Source organism: Hipposideros armiger, unplaced genomic scaffold (assembly GCF_001890085.2).
Source record: "Hipposideros armiger isolate ML-2016 unplaced genomic scaffold, ASM189008v1 scaffold_437, whole genome shotgun sequence".
Taxonomy (NCBI): Eukaryota; Metazoa; Chordata; class Mammalia; order Chiroptera; family Hipposideridae; genus Hipposideros; species Hipposideros armiger.
The window spans coordinates 667,459-692,445 of NW_017731787.1; the positions used below are offsets into that span (position 1 = coordinate 667,459).

A 24,987-nucleotide genomic window follows, 5' to 3' on the forward strand; every position below is an offset into this window, starting at 1 on the left:
TGGTGGTGCTGAACAACTTATTTCCTTGCTCTGTCCCTTCTCGCCTGGCTCCAGCTCAGCGCCCCCCAGTGACCGTCTACGAAGGCTCCTTCCTGCTAACTGGCTCAGGATCTGTTTCTCCAGAGATGCTGGAGGGGACAGCATATGGGTTGCCAGCTCCAGGCCAGGAATTTTTATCTGTTTCCCCTCCCCACGGTACCCTAGTGCCTGGGAACTGTGCTTTGTCCATAGCAGCTTTTCAATAAATATTTGCTGAGTGATGTATGAATGAATGAATGACAGTAAGGCAAGTGTCTCTCAAATCCTGGCCCCTCCATTCCAGTGTCCCTAGGCTTAGCTCTGAAAATTCCCCTCATTTTGACATAGGCAGGGATTTTCAAACTTCTGTGAGATTCTAGTACATTAGATGTGGGGTTGAGCCCGAGTCTGCTTTCCCAACAGGGACTCCCAAAGACCAGGCTTTGAGAAACATTTCTCGAATGCTTCCTCTTGGGTTTCCAAGTGGGAAAACTGAGGTAGCTCAGCGGCTGGGCCCCTGGGCTGGGGCAAGGCCCAGCCCGCAGCAGCAGCAGCGGGTGTGCACTCACGAGAAGGCGGCTTTGCCCTCCTCCATGTCCTTGCCCTTGGCTCCGGGCCCGGCCTTTCCGCACAGGTTGACAGCAATGCACATGAGCAGGCCACACTTGTTCAGGAAGTAGCAGGTGATGTCGACAACCACCAGGAGCAGGACAAAGATGACAATGAGAATGCCCACGATGGCCCCGGTGCTCAGACCTGTAGTGGGGCTGCCGTTGGCTTGAGTGGGAGGGAGAAACAGGGATGGCTGATGGTTAACACACCGAGATGCAGACCCCTGGACCCTGCAGAGCAACAGCCCCTGAGAGTGGGGTAGGGCCCACAGGAAAAAGCCATGGCATTGTGTTCAGAGTGACACCTGCTCTGGTGTCATATGTATTGAGACAATAGGGTCTCTTTATATTTTCAAGAGGGAGGGGTGGCAGCCTCATCTTGAAGACCAGGGGACAGGGGAATGAGGCACCCACAGTCAGGGCGAGACTGGGTACTGGGAGCTGGGTCTCCATCTCTGCTCTCAACTTCCGAGCCTCCCCCAGACCCACCCTCAGCCACATCCCTGTGAGCCCTGGAAGCAGGTGGGCGGGCAGTGCTCACTGGTTTCAGGCTAGGCTGTGGCTCCTGGGAGCAGTCAGGGACAGGGTCCCAAATGGGGTGGCAGAGGGTGCCCAGGGCTTCCTTTGGGCTGGTGGTAATATCAGGCACAACAAGTGCCCCATACACTACCCCACTTCTCCCCTCTTTAGGATAGCTCCAGAGGACCCCAGCATTGGGCCACTATGGCTTCATGGTTTATCTGTCTGCACTGCACCCAGGAAGATGAATGAAGTCATTTACTTTGGAGACATGGAGGTCTCCCCCAGCCCGGTGGGCAAAGTGAAAGGTCTGGGAATACTCACCATCTGGGAGCTCAGGCGCATTTAGATTAGACTTTAGGAAAACCAGCACTCACCCAGAGATGCCCACCCACATGGGAAGGCTCGCTCACACTCAGGACACATCTCACCACAGATGTATACACATTCTCACATTCGAGCAGCAACTAGCATTCCGTCTGGCTGGGCTCACTGTGAACGAGTCAATCTCTGTCTTACTCCCTTGGCGTCCACCTAAAACCCCCCAGGGCCCTGGACTATTGGTGGTATCACAGAAGGACCCCAGGCTCACCTCTCTAGAGCCCCTCATGATTCATGTTACTTGCTTAAAGTGGACCCACTGACCATGAGGTGATTCCCACCAGTGTCTGGGAGATGACAGCCATGCTGCAGGAAGAAGAACCCACACAGGGCTCTGCCTCTAAGCCAATGTGGAAACAAGGACTCCAGACTGAAATAGGGGCACTTCTGCTTTGTTTTTCTTCTTCTGGAAGGAGAGGGTTCCAGAATTGGCAGCCCCCTCCCACCACTAGACCTCGTCTGAAGCCTCCCGTGTCCTCAGGACCCACTGGGATTACCAGGTCTGTTGATTGGAGGCAGGAAGTGTGGCCACACCTGGATCTCACTATGCCTTTACCGAACGCCAGGCCAGGCCCAGTGGCCCGCCAGTGCCGACCATACCAGATAACAGAGGGGAAGTGTAACCCAGGGTAACAAGTGCTGTGGATGAGTCACATGTTCTTTTTTTGTGTGTAGCCTGTGTTCCTGGAGGGGACTCCTTTGTCTGCCCTAGGGGCCCCTGCTGAGGCCCTACAACCAGCAACAGTCTCACTCCACTGGTCCTTATTTCAAACTTCAACTCAGGGTATGAACTACCAGCCTCGCATGACAGAGATGACCACTCGCAACCTAATTCTTAGCGCCCAGGGTGCAGCTGGGCCTCACTAGAGAAGACTTCCCAAGCTCTTGAATATTTTTGGCCCGTTTGTGACCTTGGTCTTGCCTCCCAGCCTTTCCTCCTGTTGTATTCTCTGGTGACTACTATCTGCCATTTTCTGTTCATTTACATGCATTGTATCTGGCTGCACCATCCAGAATGTCCTAGCAGGCACCCTGTCTGTCTTATGTCTCCCCAGCATCTAGGGTAACCCAATTTATAGGAAATGTTCGAAGAACATTTGTTGAACAAATGAACAGGTGTTTAGCCTGGAGAGGAGAATGCTGTTTCCAGATATTTATAGATGTATTGTGAGAAGGAAGAGTAGTCTTATTTGGTTTTGCCAGTGGATGGAGACTGAGGTGGAAAGCAAGTTTCAGTTCCATATGAGAAAGGACTAGCACACAGAGCTATGTAAATGTGACGTGACCTGCCTCAGCAGGTGAGCTCCTTGCTACTGGAGGCATTCAAGCACCCCTGGACACCCCTTGGTAGGGATGATGCTCTGGTTGAGGTTCCTGCACTGGGAAGGGCCTGGGATATAGGATGTCTTCAAGTCCTCTTCAATCATAAGGGCCTGTCATTGCACACTGACGTCCAACAGTACCTCATACATGGTACAGACTCCCTAATGTCAATCTCCTCCAGAGTGTACACTAAGAAGGACTTTTTCCTGGAAGATTAAAATGCACAGTAGGTCCCATCTTTATTCACTAATTCCTGTGATTTTATTTTTACATGAAAAATAAATACCTCAGTGTAATGTTCCTCCACCGGCAGCAGAATTCCTGAGGTGCTTTGTTAAAAATTTAGATTCTGGGGCTTCCCAACTTTACCAAATCAGAATCTCTGGTGGTGAGGTTCAGGAATCAAGATTTGATTGAGCACCCCAGATGATCCTACATATACTAGAGTTAGAGGACCACTGTTTCTAGCTTTTCTCGTCCCTGCATTACAATGTGAAGCAGCCGTTTCTATGACTTGCCACCCAAGGATGAGCTGTGGAGTCCCACCTGGTGGCCTTGACCTAACTGATGTACTGGATTGATGAAGAGAAAGCAAAGACTATCCTCAAAGGAAAAGGGACCACCCAGTTCAGCACTCAGAGCCTAGGCTTCTAAAGGAAGCTAGGTGCTCCTCAAGCTGGAGAAAGAGCGTGTGTGGCTTCACAATAAGCAGCATAAATAAGCAAAATACCAGGATACAGATGAAAGGGTATTCAAGTCAAACCCACACTCATTATCTCTCGGTGGATGTTACAGAATTGTTTAGTGCAGGAAAGCTAGAAGAACAAAGGTCATCTCCTGCATCATACATAACATTTTATAAAAGGAAAATGAAAAAAACCTTCCGGGGCCTATCTTTGCACCATCTTCCTCCCGACCTCCTGTGACTGACTCACCTGCACACCTGCATGCAAAGAGCACTTCTTGGGAGCAGTTCCTCCATAACCTCAGGGATTCGAGCTAACCTGAACAGTGAGGGTACAAAGCCAGTGCTGTCCGTCTGTGGTTCCTGGTGTGGGAGAGATTGGCACTGAACTGGCCCCAAGACTGAGGCCTCCATATGCCTACTTTCTTAAGTGCCTGAGGTGGAAATATGGGTCTCGCATTTACAGATACCCAGGTGGTCCTGAGTCATTGTGCCACAGGATCTTGACACAGTGGAAGTGTCCTCTCCAGCCCACGACTCTCAGAACCATTGAGCTAGAGTTCTGGTTCACTCACAAACCCCTGACATGTCGGCTTGTGCCTGCCAGGAATCTGCTAACCAGAAGGCTGGTCTTGGGGGCTTTTGGGCAGTATCCAACCAAGTCTGATTATAAACAGAATAGGGTTTGCCAATGAGAACTTTCTCTCAGGTTCTCTCTACCACAAGGTCACTCCATACAGCCTCTGTTATGGAGTTTTAAAGGGAGCTGTGAAATTGAGAGCTATTGCTACGGAGTTGTATATTTGGTGGCCCAGAGTGTATGCCCCTGATTCCAAAGTGGCCACCTCCAGGTTCTGCAAAGGCATTTACCACCCCTCTCACCCCCCGCCTGCTGGGGATTAGGAAAGTCTAAGGAGGCAGTGACCCACAGAGGCTCTTAGGATAGCTGAGAAAAATTCATAGCTTCTCATTAGGTAAGAAAGCATTTCCTTCACTAGAGCTCCACTCAGCAGGCTATAAGTTTGGGGTACAAGTTAAATGGTCCTCTGGGGTAATCCAAGTCATCCGGGTATGTGTGAGGTGGAGGGAAAGGACTTTTGACACTTGGTAGGACACACAACTATCAAATAAAATCAGAACACGCTGGTGAGTTCACATGAACTGTTATTTCCTTTAATAATGCAAAGGTGTAAACTTCATAAAGGCCTCGCTGATTATCTACACAACAATGTTAGCATTCTTATTAGTAGAAAAACGTGATCCAAACTTGCTGTATAAATATTCCAAAAATGAGCAGAGGCACCCCGTGGCGTGTGGAGCATGGGCAGTGCAGACACAGGGCGCGGAGCTAGGCGGTGAGTGCTCATTTCTGCAGGGCTGTCTGAGGGTTGCTGTCTTAGGGATTCCTGGAGGGGCTGGGGCCCCAGCCATGACCGAGAACTCAGTGTCTAGGGGACGAGGGTGTGTTCTCATGCTATCTCCCGAATGGCATCCCGTTACAAACCATAGACCTGTCTAAATGCATGGGCCACTGTCATGACTCCAAAACTGCTTCAGCTGAGGCCGACAAGGCCCCAGGATGTCTTGAGGGGACAGGGCCATGTCAGGCCTCCCCTCACTTTGGGCTAGATCTCCAAAGAGTCCCTTCAGAAACACTGATCCTGTCCCCCACCTGTAGGTGGGACTGGGACCTGGGTGGGGCAGACCCCTGAGATGGGTGCTCCTGGGTGAATGTGTGACTTCTGCCCAAGATGATGTCAAGAACACGCTGGGAGCCAGGAGGACAGTGACTGGTCATCCACATGAGGACTGATCTCTCCCTCCTTTGCCCTCTCTATAGTTCTTGCTAACTGACTGGGGTTCCCATGCCAGGCCCAGAGGCACCATGTGCCTCTCCTCAATGCTCTGACTGGTGCCTAAGAACCGTGCTGCTGCTGCTGCCGAGGTGTGAGAGGAGGTCAGAGGGGGAGGCTTGAAGAGGGGCTGAGGCAGCCGGGGCTGGGGTAGGAGGCACTACCCTACCTGAGCTGTTGGGCCGTGTTCAGTGTCTGGTGTCTGCACATGAGTCTCTCAACTATGAGTGTTGGGGACATGGGCAGCTCTGCCCCGCAAGCCATGGGATCACTTGGATTCCCAAAGGGAAAGGCTAGTCCTTGAACATTAAAAAATAACAACAGAACTAAAAAATAAAGAGACCAAAAAGAACAAAAATCAGACTTCTGTGGAGATGCTCAGAGATGAGATATGTAGAATGACATGTGACCACAATGGAGGGAGTGAGTTTTTATTCAGCAGAAGTTCCATCCCCAAGCACACACACTGATGTGACTGAGCAGGACTCACCCTGAATCTCCATGTGGGACTTGTGCAAACACCCGCCCGTTTCCTCTCCTGGGCACTTGGGGAGGTTACTCCCCAACAGCACAGAGGAGCAGCTGGCTTTAACCAGTTTTATAAATGTCACTGAAGCCCCTGACCAATAGGGGGCTTGGGGAAGTATGACAGGCTGACTGAGTCCTAATTTATCAACGCTCCAGATTGGGCAGTCCTGGAGTGGCCTGTCCCCTCCCTTCTGCCTGTGAACATGTATGGGGAAGGCGCAGGGCTCATGCCTGGCTCACAGTGGATGCTTCCAACTTGGGGGACTGGCTTATGTGGTAATGTGGGTCACTGTTGAACCACAAGCCCCAAGACATGAGGCTGCATGCTGATCTGCAGCTGTGCAGCAGGCTATCACCCCATCTGAGACACATGCATCTCACAAAGCCAACAGATGTCGGGCACGTCACAGGTTGGCCCTGTTCACGGTGCTGATTATAATACCAGGACCAAAGTGCCTCCCAGAATGTTCAGTCAGCCCCAGTAAATGCTCAAGAAATCCAATTTCTTCCACTGCATGGGCAACAGAGTGACTTAATTTGCCATCATGTCAGCAAAATGTTCGTGAATCACAGTGGTCGGGTTCCCTCACCGTGGGCGCCGAAATGCAAGCAAAGCCAACTATGTATTGAGGGGCAGAGGAGGAGCGTGGGGTTAGCATGGGGGGCAGGTGGTGATTTTAACAAGCCGATTCAAGCTTTAGGGGTACTTAGAGATCTTTCTCTGCTACATCATTTTCAGGTCAGAACAAAAAATGCAACAAGTAGCAGATGGTACAGAAACATCTCTGTAAACCTAGCATAATGGTTTTTTTAAAAAAATATTTTGTACTGCCACTCAAGGGGCAAACTCCTTATGAAGTGGCACAAAAGTACATGTAAATGGTAAAATGTCTGGAGGCTCAGCCTTTTCCAATTGCCAAACCTTCCTCTTCCACATAGAATGCGTGGTGGCGTGGCCGTGGTGGTCCTGACACATTCTTCCAAAGGGGGCACTGATAATTCTCATAGGAACTGGGCTTTTAAGCAAATTTAATTTTTTTCGTGTTCTTAAGTTCCTAACAGAGCAAAAGAAGAGTCACTGCAGAGAAAAGCAATGAGACAAAGGTGTAGGACGCGGAGGAGCCTCCCAAGGTCGCTGCAGGTGCCAAGCAATGGGTCCCCAGAGAGAATGTGGTTGTTTAAAAGCAAAGGTGGCAGTGGGGATGTCCCAGTGACGTCCAAGGTGATATGTGTGACGACAGACACAGGAAGGGTAGGGGGAGAAGGAAAGAGAAGGTAGAGACAGAAACAGAGAAAAAAAATAGATAAAAAGAAAAAAAATTAGGTCAAATATAGAAAACGCAAGAATCAAAGGTTAATTTCAACTTAGTAAATTAAACTGACAAAGGTTAGAGGAGAGTTCAGTGCGGTATTATTACCACCAGGCCAGTTCCGAAGCTCAGCAAGGCCAGAAGCAGCACAGCAGGGCAAATTTGGGGGTTAGGGGTCAGCGAGCAAATGAAATTAAAGTGAGAGAACAGAAGCCTCCACAGTAAAATACAAAAGCTTGTTTAGGAGAGTGTTACCTTTGACTAACGTGAGGTCTCTTAGATTCAGTGAACGAGCCTACCCATAGGCTTCTAGTCACTAGAGCTCTTTACATGTAGTGGTAGAGATGCATCTGATCACTGCACTATGTGTGGCAAACTGCATAAGGACAGGGGGTACCTTTTCAGCCATAACTTGGACCCTTCTTCCTCTTTTTTTTTAGCTGAGCCATCCTGCCACCTGTTGGCAGCTCAGTGGCAGCTCAGCTCGGGTCGGGCATCGAACCACTGTTGCTCAGAGCTCACACTCTTGAGCGAGCTCTTAACCAACTGAGCCACTCGGCCGGCCCTGGACCCTTCTTCCTATTGCATGACTCCCCCACCCATAGTGCTGTTAAAAGAGAATCCAGTTCTGCGCCCCTCACCGTCTTCCACCTTGCTGACCACAGAATTCCAACAGGAATGTACATTTCGTAATTCAGAGGTTTTATTCTCAGGTCCAAATGCAATGGCCGGGAAAGTCCAACCCAGCACAGAGCCGCTTCCCCCAGGTCCTCTGCAGGAGAGCCCCAGAGCCCTCGTGAGCAAGGTGAGCAGCCCCTCTAACCCTCTCTGGGTTAACTGGGCTCCTGGATGATGAACAAGAAGCACTCTGAGATCTCCAGCAGGAAGGACTCTGGAGGACAAGGTCTTCCCAGAATCTCTGTATCTGACACACACTGCCCTCAACTTCTCCAACCCCAGAAGCTGATGCTGCTGGCAGTACCCAGCATGTGAACGCAGCACATCCAACTCACCTGCCTATGGGTTCTTACCCCAGGAAACAAATGCCATCAGGAGTCTGTCTCCCTGCAAAGGGGTTACTCAAGCCTCACACCCCCAGCTCCTCAATGTCCCATAAAAGTCAATCAGATCTGGATACTAACATCAGACTATCGATTTCAAGGAAAAACTGACCAAACAATGCAAAGAAAGAAGGGGCAGAGGATGGAAGGGCCACCCCGTTTGGGCATCCTACTAGCATCCTACTAGCAATGAGAACATCCCTTGCAGCCACACCCAAGTGCCTTGCCTTCAACACTGACCATCTGACCAGTGCCTGCAGAGACATGCCCACCCCAGCATGCGTTAAGAGGCCTCCCTGACAATGCAGAGGGTAGGACCAATTGACGCTTCTCATCTATGGCTTAAGACCCACCTGCCAAACTCCTGGAGGCCCCCACACATCTGTCAGACACACACATTCACGCACAACCGACCACTGGGAACCACACACTGATCTCATTTTGTTGCTGCTTGAATAATCCACTTACACACATACAGCCCTGTGTTGTAGGCAGCCCACATCCTTTCTGGCCTCTCTCCCTCTGGGAGGAGCAATCGTGACAACTGAGCCGAGAGCCCGGGCAAACACTATCAACAGGACAAGCATAAAAGGGGCCAGACCTAGACCATCGGGAAATCAGGACATCTTCCTATCATGGCATAGGGTTTATGGGGCTCCTCCAATAGGCTGCAGCTGCATGTTCTATGCCCACCTCTCCTGCTGATGGTTGGCCTCTGGCTGGTCTGGGTGTTGATGATCTCTTTCTACCCTGAGGGATTTGGTCAATGAGGAGACGGGCCATCAGCAGCAAGGTAGCTGGGCCAGAAAGCAGAACTCTCACTTTATTCCCACACTTGAATTGGTCCTGCATCCATAGAGATGGACCTGCATCTCCTAAGAGAGCTGCTCCCATCATGATTTCTAGCAGACTGGATTGTCTTTCATGGATGGGATTTTCAGCACCTACTTTCTCCACTTGTTCTGTTTCAAGTGGTTCAATTTAATTTTTGTTTCAATTGAGAGGCCCTTGGCAGATAGAATTTTTAACTAACTAGGCACCATGTCTTCCTTCTCTTGGGGTTCCCACAGAGAAGAGATTTGGACCATGGCTGTGCAGGTAAGCAAGCATCAGATAGAAAGCGCTTAAAAACAGTTACGTGGTCCTTGTATGAAATGGTAGATGGCAGATAAGGTCGCAAAAAGGATCCTTACGCAACCAACTTCCGAGGCTTAGCTGGAGCTGGGGCTTTTCCCATTTGAGGGTTCCCAAGGACTGGCTTAGCATCAGTCCTTCAAGGCCGAATGACACAGGACCTTTGCCCCAGGATGCTTGGCCAAGCCTTCCTGGCAGTCCAGTACATCTCAACCCACTGCACAGATAGGTACAGAGCAAAACTAAGCTTTGCATGGGCAACCAATCATGAGGATGGCTATAAGCAAGCGAGTTGTCAGGGTTGTTCAGGCACATTAGGAGGTGCAGCATTTGTGCATTAATTCAAAGCGGGAAACTCACAGAAAGCAGAGGCACTCATACCTGGGATGGCTGTGGGCTGGGCTGAGGTCCTGAACACAAAACGAGCTGCCTTGGACTTCCCCTGCTGGTTCTCAGCCACCACGTAGACCTCATACTCAGCATTCCAGTCCAGGGACTTGAGCATGACGTGGTCGCTGCCAGATGGGAGCCTGATCTCTGGTTTCCAGTCAGAGGAGAGCTTCTGGGAGAAACCAGCAGAAGGACACAAGATACCAAGAAGCATTAGATGAAAACACTGGTAAGGCTAGCTAACAGGAAGTAACTATTACAGGAAGGGAGTCAGTAACTATTGGTGCAAAATAATAAAAATAAAAACCAATGATAGGACATGGTGTTTATTCTTTACCAGCCTGAAAAACCCTAAGGATTACGTAGGTCAGGAGGTCAACCTTACATGTTTGCAAATACAAACAGTAGCAGGTGCCAGTGTGGCATGGGGTCAATTCTTCAATGTCCCATCACTGTCAGGGCATACAGGGACTCTAGCACCAGTCCCAACCATCCCCCAAGCTCTACTCCGGAATGCTGGGCACATATGCATAAGGATATTCTAGAGAAGTAATAAAGCCAGTGTGTTTCTTGTCCTGTTTCAGAGTGTTGCTCCAACTCTAGTGTGTGACTCACCTCCCTGACATAGGAACACTGTATAGGTTCCAGTTTTATTAAAAATAAAAACTTCCATTTACTGAGCACCTACTATGTGCCAGGCACTGTACTAAAGGCTTTCCACACATTTTCTCACACATTGTATCTTGACAACAAACCTGCAAGGTTTTGTCAGGCCCTTACTAAACCTGACGATGGGGAAGTGAGACATTAGGAAACTTCCCAAAGCCACACAGCCAGTCTTGGTTGGGGCCAAGTTCATCTGGGTCCAAAATTGTGATCTTTCCATTTCATAGCAGGGAGTTCAACAAACATCTAATGAACTAAACTGGATTTTTCTATTTCATGCAGTGTAACTTGGTCTCTACAACTGCAACTGGAAGCATCTCAGGTGTAAATTCTGCTGTTAGGTCCAACACTGGGACACTCAGAGTGCCCACAAGGAAGCTGCAGTCAGCTTAGCTGAGCACTGCCCTGGGCCAAATTTGCAGCTGTAGTTATGAGTGGCCCTTTTTTCTCATCGAATGTCCTTTCCAGTTAGATGCTACACACTCTCCTCCTACTCAGCATTCCAGTCCAGGGACTTGAGCATGACGTGGTCACTGCCAGATGGGAGCCTGATCTCTGATTTCCACTTGAAAGAGAGAGTCTGGCCGGCAGGACACAAGACACCAGGAAGCATTAGATGAAAACATTCTCCATTGAATTTGTTCTGAGTAGAAGTTTATCAGTCCATCATTAGGTGACCACCTCCCTAACACTACAGTTGTGGAAGGAGGTTGTAAGACTTCCCGAGAAGTCTTCAGATGGTTTCACAATTGCTCAGCCTGCCTCTTCACAATCTTTGGAGAGGTGTATGCTGGGCACACAAGGTTTGATGAACATTTACTAAATGACGGGCTGCTCTGCAGACGAGCAGAACATGCTATAATAGTAGTGCCATTGGGAAGGTGGTCTAGCCCATAGCTGAGGCTGGAGGAAGAGGCATCTTACAGCAAAGTCATCTTTCCAGGCAAAATGATTTGTATCAGCCAAAGAGATGCCATTAGGAACGTGACAGTGTTCATGTCATGGCCCTGACTATTGTGGGGAAATGCTAGGAGGGGAATGCTAGTTTCCTTAGAGTTCAACTGGGAAGCTGTGCTATGCTATAAGCTAGCTTGTGCATATGTCACCATGTGGCCCCTTTTGAATTCAAAACAAAGAAATTCAGCTACCTTTCCCCTTATTTCTCTGAAAGGTTTCTTTCCTTGGCAAACATCATTACAAAAAAGACAACCAGAATATAAAGCAAATATTTAATAAAGCAATCATTATGTTATATAATACATATTAATAATATGCATTAATAATAGTAATACAGTTTAATAATTAGTAATAATATTTAGCAAACATTAAGTTTCTGAAGTAGGAGAAAACGGTCAAGGTTATTGAAATCTAACATATCTCCATGTTTTGCCCCAGTTGTCTTTCAAATGCAGACCTGTCTGGCACAGATCTTTTCTGGAAAGCTGACATCTGAGGTGGCCTCTTATGGAAGGTCTTTCCAGCCCTAGGCAGCATCTTTGCAGTAATTATGATACTTACCACGTGTCAGGCACATTTCAGGTTCTTTGCATGTATTACTAATAATCTTTACAAACGCCTGATAAACTATTTTGTTCCCATTTCGCAGAAGGAGGAATGGAGGTTGTGGACGATTGGATAATATATTCAGGTCACACACTGGTAAATGGTAAGCCGGAACTGGATCCCATGTCTTTCCAGACCACATCCGTGTGACAGCAGCCAGCGGCATCCCATCCTACCACACTGCCCACTTTCAGCGAGTTGTGTGGTAGCCAGCTGCCCAGTCCTTGCTCCTACTGCACAGTGAGGAAGCCTCCCATACAGTGCTGCTTGTCGGCTCAGCCTGAGGGAAGCCAACTGAGGCTCTTCCTCTGATGTCAGCTCATGCCTGGCTTTGCAATTAAGTGGAAAAGGGCTCAGTGGATTGACAGGTCTGTCCACCAGCTGAGAAGTGTGCCAAGTAAGGCTCTGTGCTGTATCGACTGTGTGTAAGCCTAACCAGGTAAGGGCTCACATTTCACTTCTTTGGGGGCTGATCAAAAGGCAGAGAGGGAATAAGTCAACTTCCTGGGAAAAGACTTTTTAGGAGGGCTATTTGAAGAAAGACAACTGCTCTCTGGTTCATTATTTCCCACCGGTAAGAAACCCTACCAAGAGGCTATTCCCAGTGCTCTGACACTGCCTCTAAATCTTTCAGCAACTCGTTGTCATTGGCAATGGCCAAGTGTCGTTCTAAAACCATAAAAGGAAAGAGTGATTCTCAATTTGGGGGCTGGGAATGAAAGTTGGAATGACAGAAACCTTAGATGGTAAGCCAACCAGGAAGAAAGGCTTAGGGCCAAGTTCACTGATAGCAGGATTAGAACAGCTCAGGTGTGGGTGAAGAGCAGGTGAGGGAGCAAGTCCAGTCTCTTCAGTCAGACATCTGGATTTCAAGCCTGGCTCACCCAGCTCTGTGATATCAGGCAGTTATTGACTGCATAACCCCAGTTATTTCCTCTGTAAAGTGGTGATAATCATAAGACCTACTTCATAGGGTTCTTGTGGAAAGAAAATGCATACAATCACAGTGGCTGGCCCATAATACACACTTTACCAAAGGGAGCGATTATTAGTGATCAGTATGTTATTTGCAAAAAGTACCAGGTAATGACAAAATCACTTTGTACAAAAGTTCTAGGAGCGGGACAATCAATCATGGCATGAGTTTGTCACTACCACAGTCAGAGGTTTTTAATGGGTCCCAGTGTGGATATGAATTAACAGCTGTAGGTTAGTCTTGAGATTTAAAACCCTGACCAGGGCTCAAGATACAGAGTGACTGTGTCCAGCCCCCACCCAGCCTGGGCTTTGAGTACTGTTACCCCAAAAAGGTGGGTGTTAGGGTTGCAGGGGCAGGGGTGACGACTGGGCGATGACAGGAGGCCACTCACCGCTCGGTACTTGACCAAGTAGTGTCTGATGGGGGAGCCGCCGTCGTCCTGCTTGATCAGGTTCACCTTAATGGAGTTGCCGTCCTCACCCATCTGCCCTTCGAGCTTCGGAGCGCTGGGTTCCCCTGAAACAGCCAGTTGATTCTCATGACATTTTTCTCCTCAAAATTATAATCCAGTCCCTCAGAATGGGATGCAGTGATGGGGTGGACTCTTGTTTTCTCAGAAATTCAAATGGTTAAAAAGCAGTAAATATAAAACTTTGGATTCCAGTGAGGTGCCTCAGACTTAGCCCAAACTTAGTGCCTTTTGGGAATGTCCTGGGAAGCCTCCCCCCCGCCCCCATAAGCACGGTCCTTTCACCATTCTAGAAATGGGCTTTTTGTTTCTGTCTCTCAGTTGTACTTGCTCTTTCTTTTAGCTCCTTTTACAACCACAGATTAAACTTTTATCAACCTGATACATTTTGAGAAACAGCGTGACATATGGGGAAATTTAAGCATTCAAGGAGAAAGCTTACATGCATAAAACAATTTTTCAAAGCAGCCTAGTTTCTTCTCTGGATATGTAAGTAATTTTATTACTTAGATTCATTAGAAAAATAATTTAAGTTTCCGGCTGTGATTAAATAAAGCACAATTTGCCATAGGCGAGTTTCTTGTAAGTATCCTGCATTTATGGCTCAGCCTGACTGAGTGATAATCCTTAGCACCTTGTATTAAAGTAACACTCATTAAAATCTTTTTGTAAGGAGAGTGAGAGAAAAAAATGTCTGCAGCATTTCTCAACTGAAAAGGGTCGATGTTTCTCTTTATTTGTGGTATGCAGTCAGCTTGTAGCGCTCTGAATGCAAAGTCAAGAGGGAAGATGAACTTGTACGTGACGAACTACCAGGGCTGAGATGGCTCTTCAATGAGTAAGAGGCTGATTTACTTTATGAGGAACTATTTCATTAGTATGTGCTGAAAGCAACGAAATGAGAAAGCATCTGATATAAAAAGTTAAAATGAAGATTTAACACACATGGGAATCCTGCCCTTCCTGTGGGAACCATCTCTGAATCTATTTCATAACCTCAGATAGAACATTTGGGAGAGTTTATAAAACAGTTACTTTCTGGGTGAGCTGTCCTGGCTTGTTCCCTGGAAGATACGTGACAAGCCAGGAAAGGCTTGTCATCAGGTTTTGTATCTAAACACTCCAAAGTGTACCTTTGGCTATTGATGAGAAGGCTGTTGGCAAGGCCAGTCTAGCCCAGCCTCCTCGTTCAGCGACTCTGGCAATGTCAAAGTGGCCCAGTGTCCTGATTTTCCTGAGACAAGGAGGGAGCAGAGAGAGAATGCTAATGGAGAGCCCTGCTACTCAGCCTGGGCCAGTGTGTGCACCACCTGGGAGCTTGTTAGATGCACTCTATTTTAACATGGTCCCAAGGTAACCAGTGTGCACGTGTGGGTTCCACAAGTAGCAGTAACGAGCACACATAAAACCTGCAACAGGGAAGATGCGGAACCTTAATGTCTGAGGCGTAAATTATTTAGGAAGAGCCGTGCTTCTTACTTGTTTGCTTCAACTAGTAATTAAGGAAGGACAAGAATAAAAAGATACATGGGCTTCAGGCAAAGACTTGTCCTGTTTTTATGTCACTATGTAGCAGCTGGACCCAAGTATTCAGTGGGAAATATTTAGAAACTTGGTTTAGATAATGTCAAGGCACGTACGCTTTTCAAATTCTTGTGGACTGTTCTAAGTCATAGACAACAATTCAGTTAGGTCTCATATCATCATAAATGTGCTAAGAAGAAACTCAAAGTGGAGTACATTTTAGAGTAGGGCAGGTCTGTGTAGGTTCACCAGTGCTGAACAAATGGGAGTAGGAGGTGCAGAACTTTACAAATCCTATTCTCTGACTGAATTAGAGTAACCGACTCACTCCGGTTAGCCTGCGACTTTGCAGGCGTTAGCACACTGAGTCTCACCACCTGGAAAAACCCTCAGTCCCAGGCAAACCAGGGTGGTTGGTGACCTGAGCCTGAATACAGATGGACACTAATCATTATAACTTTCTGTATTCAGAATCACAACCCTGACTCTGTGATGAATGGTCGATTTGCCTTGAGAAGTAGGGAGGGAGGTGGAATCAGTGGTCCCTTCAACACACCTACTAGGCAAGGACCCAGCCCTTTCCCCAAGGCCTCCTTAGAAGGGAAATAGAAATTAATCCACTGAGGCTACCATGGCTGCACCTTCCTTATTATTTCCTCTCAGAGCAGTGTGGGTTTTCCAGGCTGAATCAATACCGCCAAACACAGAAAGAACTCTGCTTTGGGAGGCATCTATTTAGAAGAGGCGCTCTCTCTGATGTTTGTGAAGATCCCTGATGTTTGTGAAGTAAAACCGACTGCTAAGGATGGTACAGTAGAGTCCAGGGGCATCTGTTGTCTTGCACAGGTCACTGCCTTAGTCTCCACATTTGCAAAATACTGGACCAGATGTTCTCTAAGGCTCCTTCTGACATTGAAATCACTGTGACACAATGACAGTCACTGCTCTAGGATGGACTATCAAAACCACTGTGGCTATGTTCATGACACTGTATAAGACAGAACACAAAATACAGGATGTTCATCCACTTTTAGGAAAATTTACCTCCAAATCAACAATTCCATATTTCTAAGGCACAGAGTTGTCCATTTTTTGTTTTGTTTTTTTGTTTTTTTACAATTTTTAAAAAGTTATCTGAAGAAAGTCCCATTTTTGAAAAGAGGCCCCAAGTTCCTGCAAAGACATATGAATAAAAATCTTGTCAAGGAATCCCTGCAGAAACCAACAGCCCTGATGAAGGTACGCTCCTATCTTTGGATTTGTTTCTGAAAAAATACAAATGGAATCACAGAGAAACCACTAAAAACTATAATACGGTTAGAACATAGTTGTAACATTTACCAAAGTTAGAACACTATAACACTATCATTTTATCTGAGTGACAACCATGTTACTTTAATATGTGTGTATTACTTTCTCGTAGAATTTAGAGCATTTTATGTCAAATAATATTCAGGTGTGTCATTTAGAGTGCTTTAAATATGATTTATTCAACAAAAGGATATTGAGTGCCTACTAGGTATCAGGTACGCTATTGGCATTGGAGTCTCAAAGGTGAATAAGACAAGGTTTTATTTGCCCAATGAAAAACCTGAGTTATGATCAACTAAAAAAAAAAAAATGGTGGGGCCCTTGTATAGAAAGTAGCCCTTCCTGTAACAGTTTCTAAAGGAAGCTCACAGTCAACTGACATCACAGGGATCCTGACCAGCTTTGTGGCTATGTAACTTACAAGCACATAAACATGGGGAAAGAGCAATATTTGTTTAATCAATTGTCTTATGCATCTTCAAATGTTTACTGTTGGCTAAATTTTTTAAAGATTAGAAATGGGGTACAGAAAATATTTCCTGAGTGCTCTGTGAAAGTCCCCAGCCATGCCTGACGAGGGAGGGGAGGAGGAAGAGAGGGAGAGAGGGAGAGAAGGGTGGAGGGAAGGAGGGAGGGGAGGGGCGATAACGCTGCAGAAACAGGGTCGTGGCAGTCTGGAGGCTCACTGCTTTATTGAACACATTGGAGAGTAAATTTCTTAGAGGGTCCCAATGTGCACTCTGTTCTGAGATGGCTGCTCTGATTGAAATCATTATGGGTAATTTCAGCAAAACCAATATCGTAATTATTTGTAAATGTTGGTTTGCAATTCAGCAGCAATCGGCAGGTTGCTCCAAGAAAACCCCTGGGGTTAATTACACCCTCCGAGTTTAGCTTCAGCCATGAGTCAATTTTCCCCCTTCCAAATATTTTATGTAAAGACTAAAACAGCGGTGCCTTAAAAATAAACCCTGCCAATAAAAAATATGAAATAGTAGGCAGTTCTGGTATTTTCAAGAAGAATGTAAATCATGTATGCAAGAGAAAAAGAATGTGCCATAGAGACCACATACAGTCAGAAATATTACAGGCAGGTCCTATGAATTCCCCTTAGATACTGTAATTGAAGTGTATATTTCTGGCCATGCAGATTATAGGTTCTTCTTTGTAATTATTGTACTATTGTGCCTAAAATCGGAGTCAGCTTCATGTCCTTCCCCTCATCAGCAGAAGCCCTGGGGTCAGAAAACTACTGTTGGATATCTGAATTCCACAACAGAAATTATAGCAAGCCCAGGGCGTTCAGACAGTGAATTTTAGAAGGAAAACAATATTCTATTTCTCACTTTAAAAAGCTCAAGAACCAAGAGTTGTCTCTTCTGAATGAAATGCCGACAGGTGCCGACAGGCATGCCTAACTAAGAAAGGATGGGTTGATCTGGGATCTTTCTTCGTCTGTTTTGTTTTCTCTTTCAAGGGATACGTAGAGTCTTGGGCATCTGAATATAAACCAGTGATGGATGTAGGGGCTGCGTTAGAATCTTTCTCTTTTTCTAATAAATAGGATTCTTTGGCGTTACAATTACTGCTCCTTTGTTTATCCTAACTCCTGTTCCCTTTGCTGATTATTTCTCACAAGCAATGTGAAACTTGTGTATGGCTTTTTATAAAAGTCCAAAATGTACGATTTAGCTGTTCAAATACATGAGGCTTATTTGATTTTTCCAACTCAGGAACATTCACAATTACATCAAGAGGTTTGAAGTTTCACTGCCCCTTGGGGGATCAGCAGACTACCTAAGGGAATCAGGGTTTGGAATTATTACACCACTAGCTCTCCTTCCTGAGGCCCCGCGCTTCGCCTAGATAATAAACCAGAGACTCTAACGTGATCCACACTGCATACATTCTTGGACTCTCAAACTCTCCTTGACACCCATTTGACAACTTACTTGGCTATCCTAGGGGTGCTGAGGTGGCTTTGTGACCACTTAAAGAGTGGTTCACAGTGCAAAGATGGGCATCAATTGTCCTAAGCATTGCTCCCCCAAATCAAGTCTTGGGAGTGAAGTGTACTATTTCTCTTGAGCTCTTTTGTCTTAATTGCTAAGGATCTGCTTGTGCTCATGTGACCTGACTCTTTGCATCCTGGTCTCTGGCTCTAGGGAGTGTTGGGGAACAGAACGAGTGGGTGTGGGCATGACTGGTTCCCAGCTTTTACAGAGAAAGGATGCTTAGCTCTCTGTGGCCAAGCTCACAGAGGTGTCTAGTTCACAAATCCCTTCCAGCATCAGTTTTCTCAAGAATTATGAATATGAATGTGTGTGCTGGGGTGGGGTGGGGAGGAAAATGGTGGCATGATATACAAATTAAACAGCAACAAATGAACTCTGACAAACCAAACCACAAAAATACCAGTTCCTTTCTCACGGGTGACATGAAAACACCAACAGATTAATTGATCAATTATCTTTGTTTCATCATCCTAAAAAGAGAATATAACCACGAAGGTATGGCTTGTGGTTATGGGGCTGATCCAGGCTGAGGAAGTTATGACTGAAATGACTGCTATCCCCAACAATTAACATGCCTCCCGCCGCAGAGGCCATGAGGCGGGGGCGCTGTGCTCATGCTCACCACTATCTCATGCATGTCAGATCACCTCTTAAGTACGAGGCTCCTGGAAGGTTTCAGCCCTCACACTGGCAAACCCTAGGGACACGGGCACTGTCCGTAGCCCCCGGTCCCTGGCCACAGGATTCGCGCAGTGCAGGGAATCCTTAGGAATAAAGGCAATTAGAGCAGAACCCTGGGTGGAAAGTCTATGTCGACCTGCCAGAGACCGTGGCAATCCAGACACACAGCTGTAAAAAATAAAGGAGGGGGTGGAAGGGGTGGTTAGTGATGTTTTCAATCTAAGAAGGAAGAGTGGGTGTTAAAGAGTTTAGTTCGTCAGAATCAGCATGTCCTAGGACAAGTCAGTGTCAGTAGCTACATAAAAAAAGATCATTATGAACGGGCGGGGCAGGACCCATGCTCCAACATGCAGCACACTGACAGAGGGGTGCAGGGGCTTCTTATCACATACATGCTGGTGGGGGAAGGGAGGGGAGTCCCATTTACACAGAGTCCTCAATAGCTGATGGAGTCATTGGAGGAAGAGGCCCTGTACTTACGTGATGCCAGGGCATTAGAAATAAACGTTTGCATCAGGGGCATTTTAGCTCACCACAGCAAATCCATGCCTGGGCTCTCGGGACAGGTGCCTAGGTTTCCCTGTCATGAACCCCAACATGCAAAGCTCTGTAGGCTCCAGGAACCAAGTGACTCTGGGGCATGGTGCTCAATGCCTGTTTTCACATCCCTTCTTTTTCTAATTCAGTGCTGGGCTCAGTAAACACTGTGGATGGGAACCTAAGGTACATGTAACATCCAGAATATGGTATGTGCATCCAAGGCAATTTTTCTTTTTTTTTTTTTTTTGGTTTTTTTTTTTTGGGGGGGTGGGGAAGAGTGGTGAACAGGGAACATTGGATTTCAGACAGAAATGTGGTTTGATGAGGCGTAATCATGCTTTGGAATGTCATAGTCTTTCAGTGATTTTTTCAGTACTGTCCACATTTTTTACTGACAGCCAAGACCACTGCTAAGGTGTGTTTCTAGGGCAACTGCAGGAAACATCTTCAAACATTTCTTGCCTTGCTTAAAATGTCTGGAAGAGATCTCTCCTCAGTGGTATGAGTTAGTTTCTACCTTGTTAACACTGTGTCTTGCTTCATTCTGAATTACAGCATTGCACAGAAATGACCAAACTTGTTTTTAAAAGAGAAATTAACGGGTTTCAACCCAACATCTGCTCACATTTAAGATTTCAGGGGGAAGGTCCAGGCTTTTCCCCAGTACATCAGCTTCTGAGCAGTCACCACAAGTCTAAAAGGGCCTGGTCCCTCTTAGGGGGCTATAGAAACCACAATTTTTTGGATTAAGACTCAGAGTTAAGAAAATCTTGGGCTCCCAACTTTCTCTGCCCTAAGACTCACAGATTAGGATACTTTTTTCAAGTGTAAGTTCTCATCAGACGTTCCCCTGCTTTGGGGACATTCCTACTGAATTTCAAACAACGCAAATGTCAAACATCTCCTTTTTTGGAAATGAGGAGGGCTCTGATCCAAGACCTCTGTCCAGGAGTCTAGTTGTAAATGGGACTAACCAGGGGCACAGTGGCCATATCTAGAGAGCTGAAGTCTTCAGAGATGGTCAGTGTGGAGGGCGAGGAAACATACACAGGGCTCACACATGTGGGGAGCACGCAACAAAAGGACAGACCAGGAACAAAGAACATGCGAGACGAGCAGTCAATGGTTTTGTTTGTGTGGATGTCGCCCAATCAGTTCTCAGAGAAGTGAGGTCAAACGGGGAACCCCTTGCATGCATGGGCACACTGGGCGGTTATTGGTGTTAGTTTTGCTTTTTTGATCAATGCAGCCTATATGTGTCTCAGGTTGTTGTTTGAAGTAAAAATTTTCAGTTAGAAGAGAACAGGATGCATATGACTCCCAGGGCAGGTTTTGAATAGGTGTTTGCTTTTACTGGGGAAAGCTGTGAGCAGAGGCTTCCTTTTCTCTTTACGGTAAGCGTGAAATATTTTCGCAAGGTTGTGACAGACACAATATTAACTAATTATTTTGTCACTGCTATGCACTTAATTAGGCTATAATTTTATCTCCTTTGCTGCAAAGGTCAATCATGTACTCCTCAATTACACAGAAATCTCCAGTCATGTAACTGCCAAGTGACTTTTGTTTTGAGTTTTCCCCCCTGCCCGGGAGAGGGTCACTGTTGAAAAGTGACACCTCAGTAATCACAGCCAAACTGCTCTAATTCAAAATTCTTAAATCTCTCATTTCAGAAAGTCCTCAATTTGTATGAATTTTATAAAGCACTGTCATTGGTTTTGACCAAACACAACCTTTGCAATTGATACATTTCTGTCTGTAATGTTTCCATGTTGTGAACATATATTTTCACATTTTCATGGAAATGCAAAATGTGACTCATTTTAAAGCAAGTGTGATTTTTAGAACTACTGAATAAAGTTAAACAACATTGCTATAAAGCTAATTTACAAAACTGATTTCTGGGAAATAATTTTTATGAACTATATGGTAAAAATTCAAGTTTGCAAACTGCGCTGTGGTTAAAGTGGTTTTATTGTAGAGAGCAGTTTGCAAGGCCAAATTTCTTAGGGCACAGTATTAAACCAAAGGCTGTCATGGTATCAAATTGCCATGTCCAGGCTGCAAAGAATGATGATTTCTGCATGTGAATTGAGAACAAGAGGAAATCTCCCAAATGGCTTTGCTTAGGAAATCTGAGACAGGAAGAAATGAGTGGGCCCTGGGTGCCAGGCTGTAGTCCCAGATTTATTTCACTAATCAGAACAAAGAATTTTACCTTCTGTTCACCAGCGTGGACGACATCATCAGCACCATGCAAGCCACATGACAAAGTCACATGATACGCACGCACATGATTGGTTGAAAGGAAAGTGGAGAAGGTCACATGGAAAATACAAAAAATTAAAAACTGATGTAAACAATGGGCAGGGAGAAAAATCAACAACAAAATCACAGACTAAATAAAAGGAGAAATTAAATTAAATTAGCAGCATATATAGGAAACATTGGGAGGACGGTCAAACCGCCCAGAAATAGGAGAATAATAAATCATAAAGAGCATTTGGTTAACACCAATAAGCATTAGATACAGCTGCAACACTGCATATTAATAACACATCAAGGAACATGTAAAACTTGTTTTAAAATAGAGAGGTGTTTCTGTCAGGACCCAGGTGTCAAAGTCAATCCAGGAGACTGTTGAAGGAAAAGACAAAAGCAAGTTATTATTCACAGATTCCAGAAAAGTCTTGGCATCCTTGGGAAACAAGGGCGATGGAACAGAACATGGGCCATGAAGGGAAAGTCCCCTGATTTTTAAGGCATAGACTGTGTGCTCTGTAAGAACAAAATATGACATTACATTAAGAAAAATAATTCCATGTTTCCTTTTTGTCACACTGAGGAGAGGGGGCATGGACTGAATGAGGTTTGGAGAAAGTAGGCCTGAGAAGGTGGCCCTGGGGGTCTTTTCTCACTTCCCTGTTCATCTTCCCATGTTATCCTACAGGCCCAGATGAGATACCCTAGTTGAGACGCCTAAAAGGAGAGGTCAATGCAGAAAGGGAATAGGATTCCTTCTGGGGGTTGAGACAATGGCTCTGTCCACAGTGAACAGCAGAAACTAAACTCCTGATCCAATGAGTTGAGAGATGGACATGAAACAAATGCTTGGGCATTTGTGGATACCATTATCGCTTTAGAATTATGGCTGCATTGATAAGACACAAATTTGATTTTTACAGTGGAAAAAATAATTTTCTTGTTTGGATTTATCCACACTCCTTTTTGTTCTATGTTGTATTTACATTGCAATCTGCTACTTAACTGATACGAATGACCTTGCTTTATCAAAAGGCATTCCCACCTCAACTTTCATAGGCCAAGGAAGTTCTGGCTATTGCCAATTGAAGCTAAGAGAAAAGAAGGGCCAAGAAAGGAGGGGAAGATACCTCTCTGCCCAAAGCACACCACTATTTAAAAATAATTCAAGAGAAATGCTTTAGCCATTTCCCTTGCCTCTGTGAGCTGACAGAATGTGCGCTTCTTACTATCTGACACTGCATAGGTTCTGGCACATTCCAGCCATCGGTGCCCTGCAGGGACGATATACAACTGAAAAGTTTATCCTTTGATTTTATTTAGGATAGCTTCCTTCATTCATAATTACAAATAGATAAATACACACACACACACACACACACACACACACACACACACACACACACCAGCAAAAATAGGAGACATTATTTTCAACCCTATGGACTGACTGATGATTAATGGATTTTCAGATGCTCCTAGAAATTTTGCTATTAGTTCCACTGCAATTCACATGTGCTACATTTTGCCTTACTGTTGAGGAATACATTCATGCTAAATACAAGCTGCTGCCCAATTGTGATTGTCTGTCCTTTATCGCAGTATCCACTGGGACTTACAATTTGGATCAGCAGTCAAGTGGTTCAAAATAAAAAAAGACTCCAACTTCCTTCTCTTTGGATGTCACTACTAAGAATTTTATCTGTGGGCAGAAATGTCTGATATTTAAAAATTAAACATATGTCAGGGGAGAAACACCTAATTTTTCCCTGAGGAAAAATCTGGATCCAAGATTGTAGTTTACTTCCAGAGAAAACCAACCTACAGTGAGACACCTTAAACATGACACGGGTTGTGCAAATGCATACTGTAGCTTTCTCCTACTGTGCCTGGCACACACACTGCACCCAAGCTGGAAAGGACAGGAGCGTCACTGTTAGAAGAAGAAAGGGTGCTGTTAGTTGCATTCCTTTTCTAAGTGAAAAAAAAAATCATCTGAATTAAACCCATGCGAGCACAGTTCATTGTCATCTGCTCTGCTCTGCTGACAAAATGAAACCTCAAAAGCATCGGGAATTAAAATTCATTGCAGCACACACAGAGAGAACACCAAGAAAGCAGAGCCTTAGCTATGTTCTGCAGTAGAAAAAAGAACCATTTCATGCAACACACAGAACCAGGAAACTCTTTTCTTTTCTGTTCAATTATGTATCGGAAACCCTGGCCCAGGGAGTAGAGAGCGAGTGGGAGCTGTTCTGTGCACACCTGTTTTCTGTCTTCTCGCTCTGAGTCTTGCTCATTGGGATGCATGTCATTTTTTCTGTGCACTCAGAATTATAAAATCTAAAACTCCCATACAGCTGTGGACGCACACTGTAAACACACACGTACACGTATACACACACACATACACACACACACACACACACACACACGCGCGCACACACACACACACAGCTCCAGTTGATTTGTCAAGAGATTTAAGGCCTAACCCACAAGCTCACTTCATTAGCATATTATAAAGACTAGCTTGGAACATGTTACGGTTGTGATGAAGTGTAAAGTTTTCCATGATGGAAAAGATGATACAGTCTGGCCCTGACTCTATCATCAGATGAATTCCAGAACTTTCATCTGGATTCTCAACATACAAACTTGAGCAAGCCTGGCTATATATTTTTGGGCCATGAATTTTCTCACTCTGAGGCCTGCGAGGAGATGAAAGTGCCTCTCCTACTCACATAGCTCTGTGTACACACCTCCTTGACTCTGCAGCCAGACAAAGGAGGCTATCAGGAAGCAATGACTCCTTCCTTCTTTGCATCACCCTCTACCTTTCCCCAAATGGCCACTTTCTCCTATTCTTTTCCTTGTTCTAAGACTTTTAGTTACTTCTATATGAGCATCTGTGTGTGTGTGTGTGTGTGTGTGCGTGCGCGCGCGAGGACGCATGGGGTGGAAAGGAGAGAAAAGGGGAGGGGCAACAAAAGTTGGAAAGAGATGCTGTTCTTTTGCGTTACAAGCGTTTCTCTAATCCTTTTCTATTTTTAACTTGAGGGTAAATTTGGAAAAGTCTCCTCATGCACAGAATATGCTTTAAATAATCACCCCAGTTCTTTTGGTGCTGCTGAGTCTGCTCTCCTGGCCAAGCAGACAGCATGCTTAGG

The 24,987-nt window shown here is 45.8% G+C and overlaps 1 protein-coding gene across 23 annotated transcripts in view; it reads right to left on the reverse strand.

Annotated features, from left to right (window-relative positions):
• NCAM1 (neural cell adhesion molecule 1) overlaps positions 1–24,987 on the reverse strand; it is a 337,864-nt gene that overhangs the window by 8,867 nt on the left and 304,010 nt on the right. For 7 of the 23 annotated variants that reach the window (XM_019665253.1, XM_019665252.1, XM_019665244.1 and 4 more), the window contains 4 exons: positions 21,780–21,782; positions 13,413–13,537; positions 9,805–9,985; positions 588–795 (listed from right to left, as the gene is read on the reverse strand). In XM_019665253.1, the coding sequence (XP_019520798.1) occupies positions 588–795; positions 9,805–9,985; positions 13,413–13,537; positions 21,780–21,782 (517 nt within the window). Of the gene's footprint in view, positions 1–587; positions 796–4,684; positions 7,054–9,804; positions 9,986–13,412; positions 13,538–21,779; positions 21,783–24,987 lie in introns of those variants that run through there. The other 16 variants (XM_019665250.1, XM_019665246.1, XM_019665249.1 and 13 more) reach the window with 4 other exon arrangements.